The sequence below is a fragment of the Mus musculus genome, chromosome 18 (assembly GCF_000001635.26).
Source record: "Mus musculus strain C57BL/6J chromosome 18, GRCm38.p6 C57BL/6J".
Classification (NCBI taxonomy): Eukaryota; Metazoa; Chordata; class Mammalia; order Rodentia; family Muridae; genus Mus; species Mus musculus.
In genome coordinates, this window is record NC_000084.6 from 60683533 (window position 1) to 60701184 (window position 17652).

The 17652-nt window shown below is 51.6% G+C and overlaps 1 protein-coding gene across 10 annotated transcripts in view; it reads right to left on the reverse strand.

The window, feature by feature from the left end:
* Positions 1 to 961: 961 nt before the first annotated feature.
* The window catches only part of Ndst1 (N-deacetylase/N-sulfotransferase (heparan glucosaminyl) 1), a 64542-nt gene continuing 47851 nt past the window's right edge, over positions 962 to 17652 (reverse strand). For all 10 annotated transcript variants that reach the window (XM_030250341.1, NM_008306.5, XM_006525673.2 and 7 more), the window contains exons 7-15: positions 16840 to 16968; positions 15976 to 16158; positions 14907 to 15003; positions 13535 to 13658; positions 11804 to 11978; positions 8397 to 8567; positions 7646 to 7755; positions 6432 to 6534; positions 962 to 5832 (exon numbers count right to left, since the gene is read on the reverse strand). In XM_030250341.1, coding sequence (XP_030106201.1) covers positions 5713 to 5832; positions 6432 to 6534; positions 7646 to 7755; positions 8397 to 8567; positions 11804 to 11978; positions 13535 to 13658; positions 14907 to 15003; positions 15976 to 16158; positions 16840 to 16968 — 1212 coding nt within the window. In that variant the 3' untranslated portion in view covers positions 962 to 5712. The remainder of the gene's footprint in view (positions 5833 to 6431; positions 6535 to 7645; positions 7756 to 8396; positions 8568 to 11803; positions 11979 to 13534; positions 13659 to 14906; positions 15004 to 15975; positions 16159 to 16839; positions 16969 to 17652) is intronic.

A 17652-nucleotide genomic window follows, 5' to 3' on the forward strand; every position in this document is an offset into this window, starting at 1 on the left:
GCCGAGAGGCTGCTGCACGTGGGGAGCTCGGCATGCCCACCTGGGACCTAGGCTCTCTTCTCCTCCCAAGTGTGTCCAAAATGCCCGCCCTCCTCTTTTCAAGGTGGGGAGGGGGGAGTTCTTCCCTGGCACATACGTAGGAGCTCGGTTCCCGGAGCTTTCTGAGTGTCAGAGTTTCTTGAATACACACTGCTCCATCTCACTCCCACAAGTTCTGGGTAAGTGGGTTTGGACAAGGCTCCCAGAATAACCACTTCTCAAGAGGATTCTGGGATTGGGCCTAGCTTCCTGCCCTGCAGACATCAGGACAGAATCTCCCTCCTGGGAAGCCTCTGGTCCTCACTAGGATAATCTCGAGGCAGACATGTCCCTAGTGAGCTGGCAGGTGCGGGGTGGGGGGTGGGGGTGGGGCTCAACAATCACTCATTTTACCTGAGAGTTTCTTGGGTAGTGAGGGACCTGTGGAACCTCCCACCTGAGCCTGGGTCCCTAGAAGCGGAGCATTCAATATACAGGAGATATGTTCAAAGTGCCTTGTCCATCCCTGCTGTAGGTCAATCTCTAAAGCCAGGGCCTGGGAATCTGCATTTCAGGCACACACTCTAGGTGAGGCCACTAAGTACAACTTATTCCATATCCTAAAGGACAAGGGAACTACTGATCACAGAATAAAAGCAGTGTGTCCCCAGTCCAGCTTCTGAAGGTCCTCTGGGGACAGTGGCTGCACCCAAGCACTCTGAGAACCCTGTGCCCAAAAGCTCTTAGTCATCTGAGAGCCCCGAGGCTGCCCTAGGGTAGGTCTCTGCCTTATTTGAAAAGGCATCAAGTTAGAGCCCAGGGGAAATGGTCTGTCTTGACCAAGTCAGGATGCAAGTTTGGGCAAACTTAGGCCATGACAGAAACCTCCTATCTCCTCCTTCCCTTGTAGGCAAAGGTCAGACACAAGAACAAGACCCACGTGTACAAACAGAATCCCATTTTATTAGCAGTTAGTTCAAGATTGTACATTAATGGAGGAAAGTTCCCACATTTAACACAACCCAAAACGGCTGGTTCAAGAGCCCTCTTCAGGTGAGCTAGGTAGCATGCCCTCTGCGAGCCCTCCCCACCCCTCCAGGGAAGGAAACCTCTGCCTGCTTCCCACACGTGCCCCCCACCCACTCAGTTGGCCCTCTTCTCTCCCCAGGAAATAACATGAATTTCATGCACAAATTACAAAAAGAGCCCTCTTGCCCGTAAGAAAAGCTAGCTCAGTCATAGAAAACCCTTTCCTCTGGGATCCTCCTCCAGGCCAGGGAGAGGTTGAGGGAAGCTTCTTAGGTGAACCATTTCAGGGAGTCTCCCCTGGCCTTCCCGCTGGCCCTCAGACATTGCCGGGCTACTCAGAGCTGGCAAGGATATCAAGCCCACAGCCAGACAACCCTAACCCCAGCACTGCATGGAAGGCCTGGGGGTGGAAGGGGAGGAGGCAGACTCCTAGCCTCAGATCACACAGAGCACAGCTGCCTCTTGCGTGGATGTGAAACCCCTGCTGAAGCCTCCATCTCATTTATGGAGGAAGACCGTCACGTGACCGCCTGCTGCACCCGGTGCTCTTCTCAGGCCTCCGCCTAGAGGACGCCTTTCTCCTAGGCCTTCCCTGTCATAGCTTGAGGTCTCATCTCTGTTCCAGTGCACACTGACCATCTAGAGAATGAAGACCCCAGGACCACAGAACAGAAGCAGGGAAACCAAAACACAGACAGAAGAGGGAAGAGATGGAGAAAGACCAATGCTGTGCTTAGCATGGGGCAGCCGGGCTCCTCTAAGCTGTGCCTAGCCTGGCCCTCCAGGGTCAGTCCAGCAGGACCATCCCATCCCACAGAGCCCTCAACCCCTACCCATGTGATGTTGCCTCTTTGGGGAGCCCCTTCCCCTCCCCCAAGCTGGTTTGGCCCTCACTTGGGGGGCTGTGGGAGGAGGCTCACTACAGGCAAGAGGAAATGCCACATCCACACAAGAAGGAAAATGACCCTTGAAAGCCTGTGGGCTAGCTACAGGAGGAAACAATCAGATCTGGAATGTGGGACTTCTAGACGACGACATACCCTCTGGCCTTAAAAAGAATACCATTTGGGGGATGGGAGAAGTGGCACACACATTTAATCACAGAACTCAGGAGGCAGAGGCAGATGGATCTCTGAGTTCAAAGCCAGCCTGGTTCACATAACATTCTCCAGGACAGCCAGATTTACATGATGAGACCATGTCTCAAAAACACAAACAAAATACCATTTTGAACTGGGCCTGGTAAGTGCAGACATTTAATCTCAGCTTTTGAGAGTTAAGTGGATCTCTATGAGTTCCAGGGCTAACCTGGTCTACATAACAAATTCCAGGCTAGCCAGGGCTATATAATGAGACCTTGTCTCAAACAAACAAAAACCAAACTTTTTTTTTTTTTTTAATGAGTTGGGCAGAGGGAAAACTTTTTAGCTTTCAAAGAAACTTTTTAATAACATACAATGTTCTTGCCCTGATTGGATCCAATACCAATACTAAAATAATGGGGTAGAATGGGGGCTGGGAGACAACTTTAGGTACAGACTAGACAATGGCTGTTAGTGGGACAGGACTACTGTCTTGGCTGTGGCACTGGCTGGTCTGGTAAAAGGCCCTACCTCTTAGGGCAACACTAGGGATAAATAGTCTCATGATACTGCAACTTACTTTTAAAATACACGTACATGAATATCGAGAGAAAACACACTGGCAAATGCTAACCTCCTTCAGTCTAGATGAAGGGTGGCTGGCAGTCACAGCCCAGCGCTGAGACGGTTCTGAGCTTGCTCTTGCCACTCACACACCTGGGGGGCTCTAGGGTGGGGCAGGCCAGGACTTCTCCTCTGGAAATGAGCAGACTCACAAGCACCCATTGCTCATACATCGGGGTTTGAAAGGTCCATTTTAGCTTCGTCCTCATTCCCTATGCGCACCGAGGTACCCGCCCCATAGAAAGCTCTAGAACCTGGAATGAATGAGGCAGCTGCCGGTGAGCTGCACCCATAAGGCAAACGCTGTTGGTAGAGACTGAAGAAGGGACAGGGTGTGGCCTGAACAACAGAAGTAATTTCCTTCCAACTTGTTTTTGTGTTTTTCCAAACGTTTCCAGTCAATCAGTGGACATTGTCATTGAGAGATACTAAGATGAACGTATCTACTTCCCAAGACCCCACATCTGCAACTTGTGGCAGCCTCTAGGCCCAGCACTGAAAGGGACACAGCAGCAGTTTCCAGGGTCTTAGAGGGAAATGGACCAGAGAGAACCACTCCCCTGCTCTGCCAGGGTCTCAAACCTGCTTGCTTTCAATGGAGACCAGAAGCAGAGACTAACAGAGCTGCATGCTATCTAAAGGCCACTCCAACCATCTAACTCAGCTCTCACAGGGTCTCAGAGTAGCTTTCAGAATATAGGAGCCATCCTCACTGACAGGTGGGAAGTGTGGCTAAGGGCATGCACACTGACCTAACCCTGAGTCTGGTTCTAGCTTGTTGACAGGGCATTTGAGCATATCACATAGGGACTGGGATCCACAGGTTCCAAGACCCCAGTGAGAAACATGATGTGACATGGCTCTCTGCACACCAAAACCATGCACGCAGGTCCCTCTGAGCATCCCACACTCTCCACCACAGTGGAGAACTCCAGGAAGGAATAGCTCATAATGAAGACGACCCCAGCTAGTAAGATGGATGGACTCTGGAAACAAGAGAACACAGCGGGAAAAGTGCAGGTCTTGGAAGGGAAGGCTCAAAGGCACCTGGCTGGGAAAGAGTGGTTTGTCCCCATGTCCTGGAATGACCACAGCTATGTGACTGAGGGACAGACGGGACCTGGAACACAGTAGGGTCCCGAAGGCAGGCTCAGAGGCAGTGTGGTACTGGAAGAGCACGGGGCTCAGAATCAGGGGCCTGAATTTAGCTCTTGGCACTGCTTCCAACAGCTCTGTGACATTGACCAAGGCCACCTCCCATGCCTGGACCCACTTTGTGCCCGTCTTGGGACCCTTGCATGGCCAGGATGTCAGAACAAATGGCTGGTGGACACTGGACTGGCAGTTAAAGAGATGTGGGGGCTTGGGGTAGCAGGAAGAGGAAATCCAACCTCAGTCACTTCACATTGTTAAAAGGGGGACAGAAACAGAATCCAAACAGAAACCAGCCAAAGACCCTGTGTCTTCAGGGACTGGAGACAGTTCTGTGGGTCCCTGTGGGCACCCCACTCCAAAGCAGACCCCAACCTAGCACCATGTGACAGGGGAGGGAGAGGCCAGCTCAGGGCCCCAGGTGTCCCACCCCGGGCCAGCCTTTCCCTGTGGCCCAAACACCCCACGGCCACTAGGCTTTGTAAAGCCATACTATTTTGGGAGAGCTGGTCTTCCTTTCCATCTTAGCATCTCTGGTCCCTCTGCAGAAGAGGGAAGAAGGACCCTTCAAGACTTCGCCCTGAGGCCTGGGTGCTCATAGACACTCACCTTCCTTTCCACCTCATTCTCTAGCATTAAGATACGACATTCTTTGAGGCTCGGGCTTGCCATCATTGTATATGACTGAATTAAAAACAAACCCAACCAAAAAAAATATATAATATATATATACACATTTCATATATATATATATATATATAAAACACAGTGCGACCCCAGCACCCAGGGTATAAACTCTGGCACCAAGAAAAAAAAAAAACACAAAATATTAAAATACTTTAGCTTCTTAGTATTTGGGAGGTTAGGGGGTCTCTGGGGACCCTCGGCCACAGGTTGCTAGGCAAAGCAGCGGACAGCACTGCTTGCTGACTGCCATGTCTGCTGGGCCGAGGCGGCAGCTGTGAAACAATCTATGTACACGGGACTATGAACACTGGCAGACTCCTGACTCGCCTCAGCCTTTACCACAGGAAACACCACATGTCACATCCAGGTGAGCAGGACGGGGCCAAGGCCCACGTCTCTGGGCCCAGTGGCATGGCAGTGGCCCAGGGCCTACGAGAGACCATGAGCACTACTAGGTGGATACAATAGGGACCAGAGAGTCTTTTCCCAAAGAGGAGATGAGATGTGATAATAATAACCCAAATACAGAGTCGTATGTCCTCTCAAGATGGTCACCCTCACATTCAGTCTAATGAGTGCATCTGGGTGCCTAGCTAAACCCTGGCAGGGCCTGGCTCAAAACCCTCAGGGACATGCCCAGTCTTTCTCCCTGGTTGGGCGAAAGGCCCAGCTGCGCTCTTCCCCTTTACTGTCTGGAGGACAGAAGAACTATGGCAGCTAATACTGAGGGGACATCCTGATGGAGCGGGAGGGGGGGTGACAAAGGACAGGACAGGAACGGTAGGACACAGTGAGGGACAGGAGAGAGCCTCCAGGACTCCTCCTACCAGGAAATGACCTTCCAACAACAGGAAGTGCTCTCCCCAGGCAGGGAGGCTGCGAAGGAACGGAATGGACCTCTGGTACCACAGAGGTCCCACAGGCCATGCATCCAGCGGTGGATGCTCTGAGGCGCTTGCAGACCTGCCTGGGCTTCCGGCCCCTGTGGGCCTCAGCAGAGTATTGCTCGTCGCTTTTGGCTGGCTGGGCCCAGCTTCCTTCTCGGCAGGTCAGTCTGGCTCAGTGTGAGGCAGGACATCCCTGCGAACACAAGCGTTCTGGCTGGCTGTGGTGGCCAAGGCTACCTGGTGTTCTGGAGGTCTTCCCGCAGCCAGGTGGGCAGTGTCTGGCCCATCTTATACAGCAGCTTAGAGAGCTCAATGTTGTGGTCCCGGAAGTAATCCTTTAGGAAGGCTCGGGACTGCAATGGGAAGAAAGCTCAGATCAGGGGTGACATGCCAATATATGATCCCCTCCGTAACACCACACTCTGTCCTATAGAGATGCTTCCAGATGCTCACGTGGGAGGGGCACCAAAACACAACACCCAAGGTCAAAACCCACAGCAAAGAAGAGAGCATTCATCAAAGCTAACGACAAAACGGAAAAAGAAAAGAAAACCAAGATCGGTCTGTGACTTGTGACCTTCCTGAACGTGATTTCTTACAATGTTCTCCCCTGCAAGGGTGGGCCATCTCTCCCTTCCCCTGGTTTAAATCCTGGGGTATGCCCACACCCCTTGCTCAGGATGCCCAGTGCATGTGGGGGCACCCCTGTCTTAGACTCCGCTTCCTAGCATGAGGAGGCACCCACAGTGCCACCCACGCTAGAATTAACCAACACTTGTGTGGCTAAAGAAACACTGACTATCCCCTATAGCCCAACCCTATGTCCTTCTCTAGAGGATGCCTGCTGTGTAAGAGTCCCAAGGCCACTGCCATACTCAAGGATAAAGAGAAAAGGCCTCCCCAAATACGGACTCCCCACACCCAGCGGCTTGGGACCATACCCCCCACTCACATCCAAGTCCATCTCTGGATATTTCCGTCCCTTGCTTTTTCCCAGACACTTGGTTTTTCCTCCTTCAAGCAGTTGGCACCAAAATCCCTTCTTTGGATCAAACCTGAAGAGGTCAGAAGCCTATAGGTTAGCGATCTGCCCTCCCTCCTCAAGGCCACGTCCTTGTTCTGGCGTGTGGCCTCCTCCACTCACACTCTGTCACTATGCTGCCTGACACTTGCCATCTGTAGCTCCTGCTGGCTTGGGCACGTGCCTTTCTCCATGTTCTAAGTCACTCTGGTCCAGGCTGCGCAGCTCTTGTTCCTTCTGTAATCCCTGTGGACTCTTTCCAAGCCCACATAATTCAGGGAGACATTTGCTAAGCAATCCCTAACTTGATATACAGTAGGGTTTGTTTTTTTTTAATTTTGTGATGAAACCAAGATTTCTTTAACCCCCAAATTTCAAGATGGCAGCAGCCACATAGAGAACATGTGCTACAAGCCGGCGTGGAGCCCAGAGTGGCTCACACTTCTCACTCAGTCCAGCGATCCAATCCTCGGAAGCACGAGCTATTTTCCTTATCCCCACCTCCAGAGTGACAAGTGGAGACTCCAAAACCCAGAGGACTTGTCAAAAGCTGCAGAACTCAGCGAGGAAGAAAACCAAACGGAATGGTCCTACTCGGTCCTAACCAAATAGCAGCAACAGAGCAGCCTCCACTCAGGGTGCTGTGGCTTCCGGCCTCCACAAGAAGCACCGCCTTCTGTTCCAGCTCTGATTTCCTTGCCGGTGAGGAGGTAACACTCCCAGGAAAGCAGCCAATGAGGACAAGTGTATTCCCCTCTCCTGGGACCCGTCCCGGGACATGCTACCTGACGGTGCACAGCACTGGGAGGCAGCCTCCCCTGACCCAAGCCCCTGCGGCCTAGGCTGACGCTTACTATGTAGCTACCTTGTTTAGACAGAGCCCAGCTTACACTGAAGAGGATGTTCCAAGGTGGGAGCACAGGAGAGTCACTGCCCCTTCTCCTAAGGCCAAAGCTTTACTTCCATGGCTGAAGCCATCTGAACACTCACTTCTCTGTTACAGAGTCATCTCGGGGAAGAAGTGCATGTTTTCTTACTAACTTGAATCAACCCCTGTTCTCTCCCAGCCATTCAAGCCTTTGTTTTCCTGGCCCAGACTCAGAGCCAGGGAAACCGACTCATGAAAAGGCCAAGGCAACACTTACGCCAAGGTTTTATGGTAGTCGACAGTGCTGGTCACCCCAAGGAATTTCTGCACTGTGTCCATGACTTTGGCAGGTTCTGTTCGCAGCAGTTTGCCATCCAAGACCAGGATCTGGAGACAGAAAGGGAAAGGGCAATCTGGATGTGTTTCATCCCATGGCAAAGTGTCCATGCCCACTGCAGCAAGAATAGCCTGGCTGTAAACACAGGACCCTGAGCATCCAGAGTTACCCCAACTCGGCATCCTCTGCCAAGGATATACATGCTCAACTCCTTGCCCACTGCCAGCTCTCCATCTTATTCTCTCCCAGAATCTAAGCTGTCAGCAAAGCTGCCCCTGCTCCCCACACCCCTGCAATGCCCTCATGTCCCTGCTCCCCACACCCCTGCTCCCCACACCCCTGCTCCCCACAGCCCTGCTCTCTACACCCCTGCTCCCCACACCCCTGCTCTCTACACCCCTGCTCCCCACATCCCTGCTCCCCACACCCCTGCTCCCCACACCCCTGCTCCCCACACCCCTGCAATGCCCTCCTGAAGCCTCCTGCAAAGCCTGCAGCCCACTCGGTTCTCCTGCTCCAGATTTCAAGGCTTCTCTAAAAATCCTCCTGTGATCTAACCCTGCCAACCCTCCAATCAGGCTCAGGCTCAGGCTCCTCCTCCTCCTCTTCCTCCACCCTAATCCTCCACAGGGCTCTCCAGGTCCCTTTAAATTAAAGCCACTGCTTTCTCAGAGGCAGGGCAGGTAACTACCTGGTTGGCATGAAAGGCGCTGAGCCAGCGTTCAATATGAGTGGCATACCAGCCTGGGACCAGGCACCGGTTCTGGAGGGCACGCAGCTTTGAGGATGCATCAGGGCCAGCTGTGATCACCTCATGAAAGGTGTACTTTAGGGCCACTGGGTCATCATGGGCTCGCTGGTGCTGCAGGTGAGGGGAGAGAGAGGATAGGGATATCACAGGCTGAGCAGAAGCAAGAGGGTGGCCTAGGCTGCTGTCTTTGCTTCTCCCTCTCACTGCTTTAGCCTCAGGGAGTCATCAACCTCAGAGCCCCAAGTTCCATATCTGTGCACGGTAGGAGGTTGTACTACACCAGCTTCCCAAATGCTCTTCACTGACAGTCTCAGAGACTCCTGCCATTCTAGGGACCTTCTAACCAGCAAGTACCAACATCAATACAGTGACTCCCTGCCCCCCCCCCCCAAGCCCCCATCCCTCAAGACAGTCTCACATAGTCCACGCTGGTCTCAAATTCACTGTGTATATATTTGAGAATGGCCCAGAGACCTTGAACTTCTGATTCACTGCTAAGATTACAAGCATGTGTCACCACATCTAGTTTTGTGCAGTGTAGAGATCACACTCAGACCTTGTACATCTAGGCAAACATTCTACCAACTAAACCCCAGCCCCAGGCCTCACTTTTCCTTCTTACAAGTTACTAAACCCAAATAACAAGAAAACCTCTATAAAATGGAAAACTAGAGTCAGCTGCTACATATAGAATGCATCTATTGATAAATAATGCAACCATATTCTCAAATGCCAGCTAGATGGAAATACCAGATCCAAGCCCTGCATTGAAAGTGCCCTGCCCATGCTGAGACAGAGTGCTGCCTCTTAGGAAGGACAGGACAAGCCGGGCGTGGTGGCACACACCTTTAATCCCAGTACTCGGGAGGCAGAGGCAGGTGGATTTCTGAGTTTGAGGCCAGCCTGGTCTACAGAGTGAGTTCCAGGACATCCAGGGCTACACAGAGAAACCCTGTCTCGAAAAAAAAGAAAGAAAGAAAGAAAGAGAGAGAGAGAGAGAGAGAGAGAGAGAGAGAGAAAGAAAGAAAGAAAGAAAGAAAGAAAGAAAGAAAGAAAGAAAGAAAGAAAGAAAGAAAGAAAGAAAGAGAGAACAGGACAGTCCTTGATAGACACTAGATGGACTGACAGAATTCATAGAAGGGGAAATGCTAGGCTGACCAACCTGTAATGCTGTAAGTCATCAACCAATCAGAGGCCAGAGGCTAGGGACTTGCCCATGATAACTGACCCTGCTCACCACTGAGGGTCACACACAGCTCAAGGCAGGGCAGGCTGGGTAATAATGCAAATAAATATATATAATAACCTCTGTTCCTCCTGACTTTTTTTTTTAAAGATTTACTTATTATATGTAAGTACACTGTAGCTGTCTTCAGACACACCAGAAGAGGGAGTCAGATCTTGTTACGGATGGCTGTGAGCCACCATGTGGTTGCTGGGATTTGAACTCTGGACCTTCGGAAGAGCAGTCGGGTACTCTTACCCACTGAGCCATCTCACCAGCCCTCCTCCTGACTTTTTGAAGACAGACCAGCTCCCTTCCTCTCTTCCTAGAACTTTCTTAAACCCTCCCAGAATGGAGCAGCCTCTTTCTCCTTATGGCACTTACTCCCCTGATCATGGACAGGAAAGAGAATAAGTAAGGCCTTAGGTTTACAAGATCTGTGTCCAAAATGCCGGCTGAGATGGTGAATCTTGGTTGTCAACTTGACATAATCTATAATCAACTAACAGGTAAGCCACAAGGAAAGGGTTATCTAAGGTGGGAAGACCCACCCCACCGCAACGTGGACAAGGTCTCTGGTGGATAGAAAGAAGGGGAGGGACAGAGCTTGGCTTCCACATGTCTGTCTTGACTCTCACTGGCACATTTGCCTACTGTCACTATTCTGCGGTCCTTCCCTCATATCAGAATTCTTCCAGCTTCCAAATGTCAAGTGAAGACCAGCAGCTCTCCGTGAATCCTGCAGGCCTTCGGTGGCACACTGGGATTGTTGAGTTCTCAGCCACTCCAGTGTGAGACAGTCACTACTAGATTATGCAGACTAGACGATTCAGAGTCTATCATGTAAGCCAACCCAATAGGTTCTGTTCCTTTAGAGAACTCTACTATACTACCACATAAGACCTATGTAAAGGACAGACGCATGCGTACACACACACACACACACACACACACACCCTTGTCTGCTTTCTAGAAAACTGCTGTGGAGTTCAAGGGAGGCAGCAACACACTGCTTGTCACAGGTACCAGACCTCACTGACTGGACCCATGACAGCACCCTCAATCCCTACATGTCCGCACATGAGCTGCCCACTAGCCGCCCCTGCTTTGTTGGAGCAGGTGAACGCACAGATGAAAGAGAAGCTTCCTGCTGCACTGTGGCGTTCCCATAAAGACAAAGACCCCAGGAAAGGCAAGACAAAGTAAAAACCAGCATCCTGGAGAACGAGAAAAAGAGGGCTCCCTGCCATCACAGCTAAGCATGGGAGTTCTGAGGGACCAGGAGAGGAGAGCGGAGCCCTGCACACTACACAGGATTCACAGGGGCCCAGGCAGCAGCCACTGCAGCATTTGGTGATTAGATTCAGAAGGTGGCAGAGCCACTACGAGTGACTAAGAGGGAAAAAACCTCTCCAGCCAGGACAGTATGTACCTCCCAGGTAACAATAGGCTGAGGCCCAGGTGTTCCACAGCATGAAGGTCAGACCCAGTCTCATGGCTTGATGCAGATGGCCAGGAAGTAGCCTCAGGCACCAAGGCCACTTAATCACAGAGCCTGACCGTGTGGCACACTCCCAAGAGAGAGCGAGAAGACAGGAGAGGGAAACCTGCTTCTGGCCCCATGCCAGGGTGAGAAGCATTCCCATGAGCCCAGCGGAGTGCACGCAGAAGTCAAGCCAGGCAGAGACACAGCAGGAACGGCAACAAGAAGACCTCTGTCTGGACCTCGTACTGCAGGCCAGGTGGGAGCGGCCTTCTTAGACCCCCTAGGAGGGATTCATCCTGGCCTGAGTCCCCGCTCCCATTATGGGTAGGAAACCACAGCACGGATAATCTAGGCTGCCTCTAAGTCTACTCACCCTCTACTCTTACGGCCATCAGAGTCCAAGGCAGGACCCATGTGAAGCCTGGAGAACATGGGTAGACAGATGGTGGCCGGCATTCAACATCAATTGTGCCTGTCACCATTACCAGGCCAGAAGCAGCACCGTGGCAAGACCACTGTCACCCTTCACACCCCAGGCGATGTGCCCAGGGCCCAGCACAGTGGTTCTTGCTCCGTGTTGCTTGAGTAACCAGACAGAGCCCACCCCACCTCGGTGACTCAGCCCCAGCGCCTCACCTGGTACCAGGAATAAGCCCGGTCGGCTGGGTTGATGAGGATGCTGAGGATCTTGGCCTTGGGCAACAGTGCAGCTGCCCGCCGTGGTGCCACTTCTGAATCAAAGTAGTTGGCACTTTTCTCAAAGTAGAAGTCCGAGGTGGTGTTGGAGGGAATAGGGAAGAACTCCATGTACCTGCAGGAAGCCCAGAGACACGGCTCAAGACCAACGGCTCCTAAGCCAGAGGCCCCAGGAATACAGGGCAACAGGGTGACGGTCACTGTAGGTGGATTTTCCTCAAAATCAAGCAAGGCAAGCTACACTGCCCCAGCCAGCAAGGACTTGGCTCTGAGCGGGACTCTGGGAAGAGCTGCCACTTGGCAGTCTCCTATCCCAGATTCGCTTCTTCTCAGTGGGTGTCATGGAGTCAAAAGTCTGGAGATTCTAAAGTGTGTGATGTGGGCTGTAGGAGGGAAGCTCTGCGGCTGCACAGATGATCCCGTGGCCCCGACTTCTCTGTCTCTCGGGACAAGCTAGGCTCAAAGTGACTCCCACCCAAAAAGGGCAAGTCCAGGAAGAGGGTCCGCTTCTGAACTTATGACAGTGTTTCCCAGTCACTGTCTGCCACTCAGGCCACTCACTTTGGACGGCTGTGCGTGAGCCCAGCTTTCCATCTTAGGCCCCACCTCCACCCAAATGGTACAGATCATTTCTATGATACCAAGAGGGAAACAAAGCACAACCTAGTTAAAAAGTGCACATTTCTTCAGTGGTGACCTTTAAACACACCCCCTAGGACCTATCAGACCTTCACATCCCACCCCAGAGCTACCTATAGAAGCAAGTCTTGGGAGTGGGGTCAAGAAGTCACCATCTCTTATTTTAGACTTTCTTCATCTGTAATACCTGACCTAAGAAAGCTCACAAAACACAGGACTCCTTTCCTAAGCGTGGGGTGTGCAGCTGGGGACGCTGCAGCCCAGGCGGGAGGGAGGTGCGCTGCAGCAAGGATTGTTCATCCACATTTCCTTTCTCTAAACACACTGGCTCGCACTAATACATCTGTCCACAAGGCTTTAGGTAGGAGGACACACTTGTTAAAAATATAGACTGAAGGATTGATAAACATGGACAGATGATATGGTAAATGAAAGGACACAATGTGGGAAATATAGCAAAAGGCAAATACAGGCCCATAGTCCCTGCACGCAGGGAGCCCATTAACTAATAATGCATAATGGTAGAGTGTGTGCTCATGGGGCTTACAGAGGCAAGGACAGGGAAAAAATACAAAGAGGAAAGGAAGGCTGGGGAGTCACACCAGCCCGTGGGAACCCCTGCACAGTGCCCTCTTTGGAAGTTCTGATGGGAACTGGGATTCTACCGAGCCCAGAGAGTCCTCAAAGCCCACAGAGACTCCTCTCCCTCAGCTGGCCACACAGAAACAGGCAGTAAGAACACCTGGATTCTCACCCTGCTGCCACATGGGTGTGACCTCCACTCCCTGACGACTCTATGGCAGTCAGAGAGAGGCTGGCAGCTAGCGCTGACCCTGGACAAAGGGCTTCCTCATCCAGTGTTCTGTTTGTCACAACTCTGTTGCACCATGACTCACTGTGCCTTGTCCCTGTTTATAGGAATCTCAGCCGAGTGTGAGCAAGTCCCAGCTGCTTCCTGCTGTGGCCACACTGGACACTCCAGCTGGCTCCACGATGGCCTCCCTGCCCGGCTGGGGACAGAAGGCCACTTACCAGTCGATGCCTTTGTGATAGTTGTGGCCGTTAAAAAACTGGATCTCCTCGAAGGTCTCGGAGCTGGGGTAGTTGCTGCTGAGGTCCGGGTGCATGCCCAGGAACAGGTAGAGGGCCGTGGTGCCTACGAGAGGGGAGGGCAGCTGAGACCTCAGCCCAACCCCCAACAACAAGACAACAACAGGCTCTGGGCCTGTCTTCCATATTCACTGGGAAGGCCTGGGAAAACCCCTTCCCGTCTGGAGTCTTAGCTCCCTCATGAGTGTAATAAAGGATACACTAAGTGCAGACTGTAAGATCTATACACAGTTATGTCCTATAACCTTCCAGATATCATTAATCTAGTACAGCATCTTCATCACAAAACAATAACTTGACCTCAGAGTCTTTCTCACTACTACACTCCAAGCCCAGCTAATTATTGTCCCCTCAGAGTCTCAGCATCAGGTGCTTCCTACTGGTCTTTCCTAGCTCTGGGCCTCTGTCCACATGGAACCTTGGAACAGCCTGAGACAGGAGCACAGCCCTCCAGGTCTGTCCTTGGGAAGCTCTTATCCTCTACTTTATTGCTGCTTTTGTTTGCTGGCTTTGCTTTCTGACGGGGTGGGGTCCTGTTATATAACTCAGGCTATGTTAAACTTATGGTCCTCCTGCCTCAGCGTTCTGAGTGCTGGGGCTTACAGGCCTGTGACACCATGCCTGTGACATCAAAATCTCTAGAAACCAGGAAGCCCAGGACTGCTATCCCTTCTCGCTGGTGCCTCCCTGTCATGGTCCCTTCCTCCTCTTTGAGAGGACCTTTCTTCATTCTCTGGGCGTCTGTGTAGCCAGCACACACAGAGAGACAGACTGACGTTTGGTGATGATCAATATAAGCTTCTGGGTCATAGAAGTCAGGTCTTAAGAGCTGGAACCATCACACTTCCCAACCATGTTACAGAAAGTCTCTTAACTTCGGGGAGCCTCAGAGTGGACAGCAAATGTTTAGCATCTCCGTCTGTCTGCACTCCTTTCTGACAGACATGACTAATTGATCACAGTCCTCTTTGCACTGACCCACTTTTGTCTGGCACTTATTAAATCTGCGGAGTAGGTGATTTAGGGATCCTTCCTGGCTTGTCTCAGAGACTCCTAAGAGGACATGGTGGGTGTTCTCTGAGGCTGTGGTTCAAAATAAATGCCACGTCTCCTCTGCTTCCCACCCCTACAGTGACAGGCAATTCATACTCGTCCCCACATTGCTCCCATTTCTGGAAAAAAGAGACAGAATATATATATATATATGATTGAGACCTGAGCAAGGTGGTCTCCAGAATCCTGTGGCTGAGATAACAGAAGTGGGGGAAGCTGGGTCAAGGGTCGAGAGACCTGCCTGTTTTCTGGGGGCCAATGATAAGAAGCTTTGGGAAGCGGTCACATGTCTTCTCCTTAGACCAGATGTCCTTGTGGCGTTTGTCCTCACAGGGATCCTAAAACAGCAAAGGAGAGAGTGTGAGGGAGGCCTGAGGCCCATGAGTGAGCTCCCTCCATATGTGGGCATATCTGCTGGTTTGTTTTAAACCAGGGTCTCATTATATAAACCTGGCTGGCCTGGAAGTCACTCTGCAGACCAGCTCCGACTCAAATTCATGAAGATCTACCTGACTCTGCCCCCAAGTGCTGGTATTAGAGGCGTGCATGACCACACACCACACTTACATGACTCTTAGCTACCCTGCGCTCTGGCCACATCCTCACCTCCAGATGCCACTCTGTGACAGACAAGGAAGCATTTCTGGTTAATGCTATAATTCCAGCGAGCCCGGCAATGGCCAGCTCTGTGCTCATCACTAACAGGAACTCATAAGGACTTGTTGACTTTAACTGTGTAAGCTATGCCTGAACCCAGGGTTCAGCAAACTTGCCCTCCTGGGAAGTGTTTCGTAAACATGGTAGGCTTACAGTACTCTTCTGGTCTCTGATGCACTGACACAAAGATGGCACAGACCGACACACAAGAAGTGTGACTGGGTGCCAACAAAGCTTTCTTTACTGAGACAGACCACAAACCAGACTTGGCCCACGGGTAGGTGTGTGGATCCCTGGCCCGAGCCTAGCTTCCGCTTCCAGTGTTTAGTCGTCCTGGTATAGATTTCCCCAAGGACTGTCCTAAGCCTTCCCTCAGCCCCTTTACCAGCTGAAGGAGAAGACATGAGTGGTCACTTGTTGGGCAGACACTCTCTAGACTTTGCATGCATGAGTCTCACGCCAGTTCTTTGGCTGTGTATGAATGTGTATGCACACGTTTATGGGTGGGGCAGGGGGCATATACAGTATGTGCATACACTGCCCACACTCCTGAGGGAGTATCAACTGTGATGCCTTAGCCCTGAGCCCATGCCTGAAGCCCATGCCACAGAAGGGCATGCTGTGGTAGCAAGGCACCTGTCCACTCTGCCCACCTGCCAAAGCGGGTCCTTCTCCTCAGAAAAGATCTGAAAGTACTTCTGGGCCAGCTGCACGGGGGGCAGAGTCTGCAGCCTCAGGTTGGTCCAGGAGTGCAGGAAGCGCACCAGGTGCTTGAAGGTGTATAGTCCCAGGCGGTCATTTCCATAGTTGGATAAGTGTGTCATGAAGATGCTGATCTGTTCCAGGGAAGGGAGGGGGAGGGGGGACAGGGTCAGCTTCTAGGCCACCCTTACCCCCACCTGTTACTGGCCATTGACACCCAGGGCAAGGTACACAGGGACTATCAACAAACTGTGGGACATTGGGCTGCGTTCAGTTCAGCCCTAACTGACTGCTACCATTACAGCCCTAGGGTAGGAAGGTGGCCTGGGGCAGGAGCTATCTGTATTGTTTTGTGAATCATCACAGGGGTGTACACAGAATCTGAGAGGTATGCAGATCATGAGGCTGGAGGGTAATGCACACACGGCTTATTTCATATCGTTAGAGTAAGAAGACTTCGTTCCACTTACAAATCAGAAAAGAGGGACCCAGGAAGCTTCGAGTGAAATGTGTAAGATGTGCATGTATATGTGTGCGCACACACACACACACACACACACACACACACACACAAAGAATCAGAAGAAAACCTGAGCTAAAAGTGTTAACATTGCTATAAGAATTCATAATTACCCAAGAGGACTACCAGTGGTTTTTCCATCTGTGTCACACTGCAGAGGACACCAGAACCACAAGTAAACAGTGGACCTCCTGGCTGCCAGGTCCCCATGCCAGCCTGTCCACTCTTCCCTGTCTGGGAAGCCTCCTAGGTCAATACCCCTCCTCCTACCAGCCCTGGGCTGTAGAGCACTCACAGGATTGAGGAGCACAGTGAGGAAGAGCTCGCCCCCATTGATGATCTTGTCCAGCTCACTGGAGCCTCCAGGGTACTCGTTGTAGAAGATGGTGTGTGTAAAGAGGCCACAGGTCTGCCGAGGGAGGACCTGAGAAGAAGCACGAGAGAGGCCATGGTATCTCCAGTCATGGTCAAGAAAGGAAGGCTGCTTCCTCAGGAGAAGGGCTGGGGCCTCCTCAGGGAGATGCTCTCCTCTAAGGCCACCCAGTCCCTACTCCTGGGAGTCCTTCTTCCCAAGGGCTCTACAGCCTGCAGTGCCACCCAGGTGAACCATCGTCCTTGCCTTATCCTTTGCTGCTATTCTCTACACAAAATAAACAGGCCCAAAAGTAGCATAAAAGTTTCTAGAAACTTGGACCATTTGCAGTGAGGGTCTTTGACCCTCTAACACAGCACTGCAGGTAATGTCAGAGCCTCAGCTACTTAAACTAGTAGCTATGAGCTCAGGTAACCCCATGCTGTCTGTCTTCCTTCTGGAAACCAGGTTCTGAGAACAGGGAATGAGCATAACTACCTCATGCCCAAAGTTAATGTGAATCCCAGCACCAGCACGGGCTATAAGACCCTGCCTTAAAATAAAAAATGAAGGGGCTGGAGAGAGGGCTCAGCGACTAAGAGCATTGACTGTTCTTCCAGAGGTCCTGAGTTCAATTCCCAGAAACCACATGGTGGCTCACAACCATCTGTAATGAGAGCTAATGCCCTCTTTTGGTGTGTCTGAATGTCTGAAGACAGCTACAGTGTACTCACATACATAAAATAAATAAGTCTT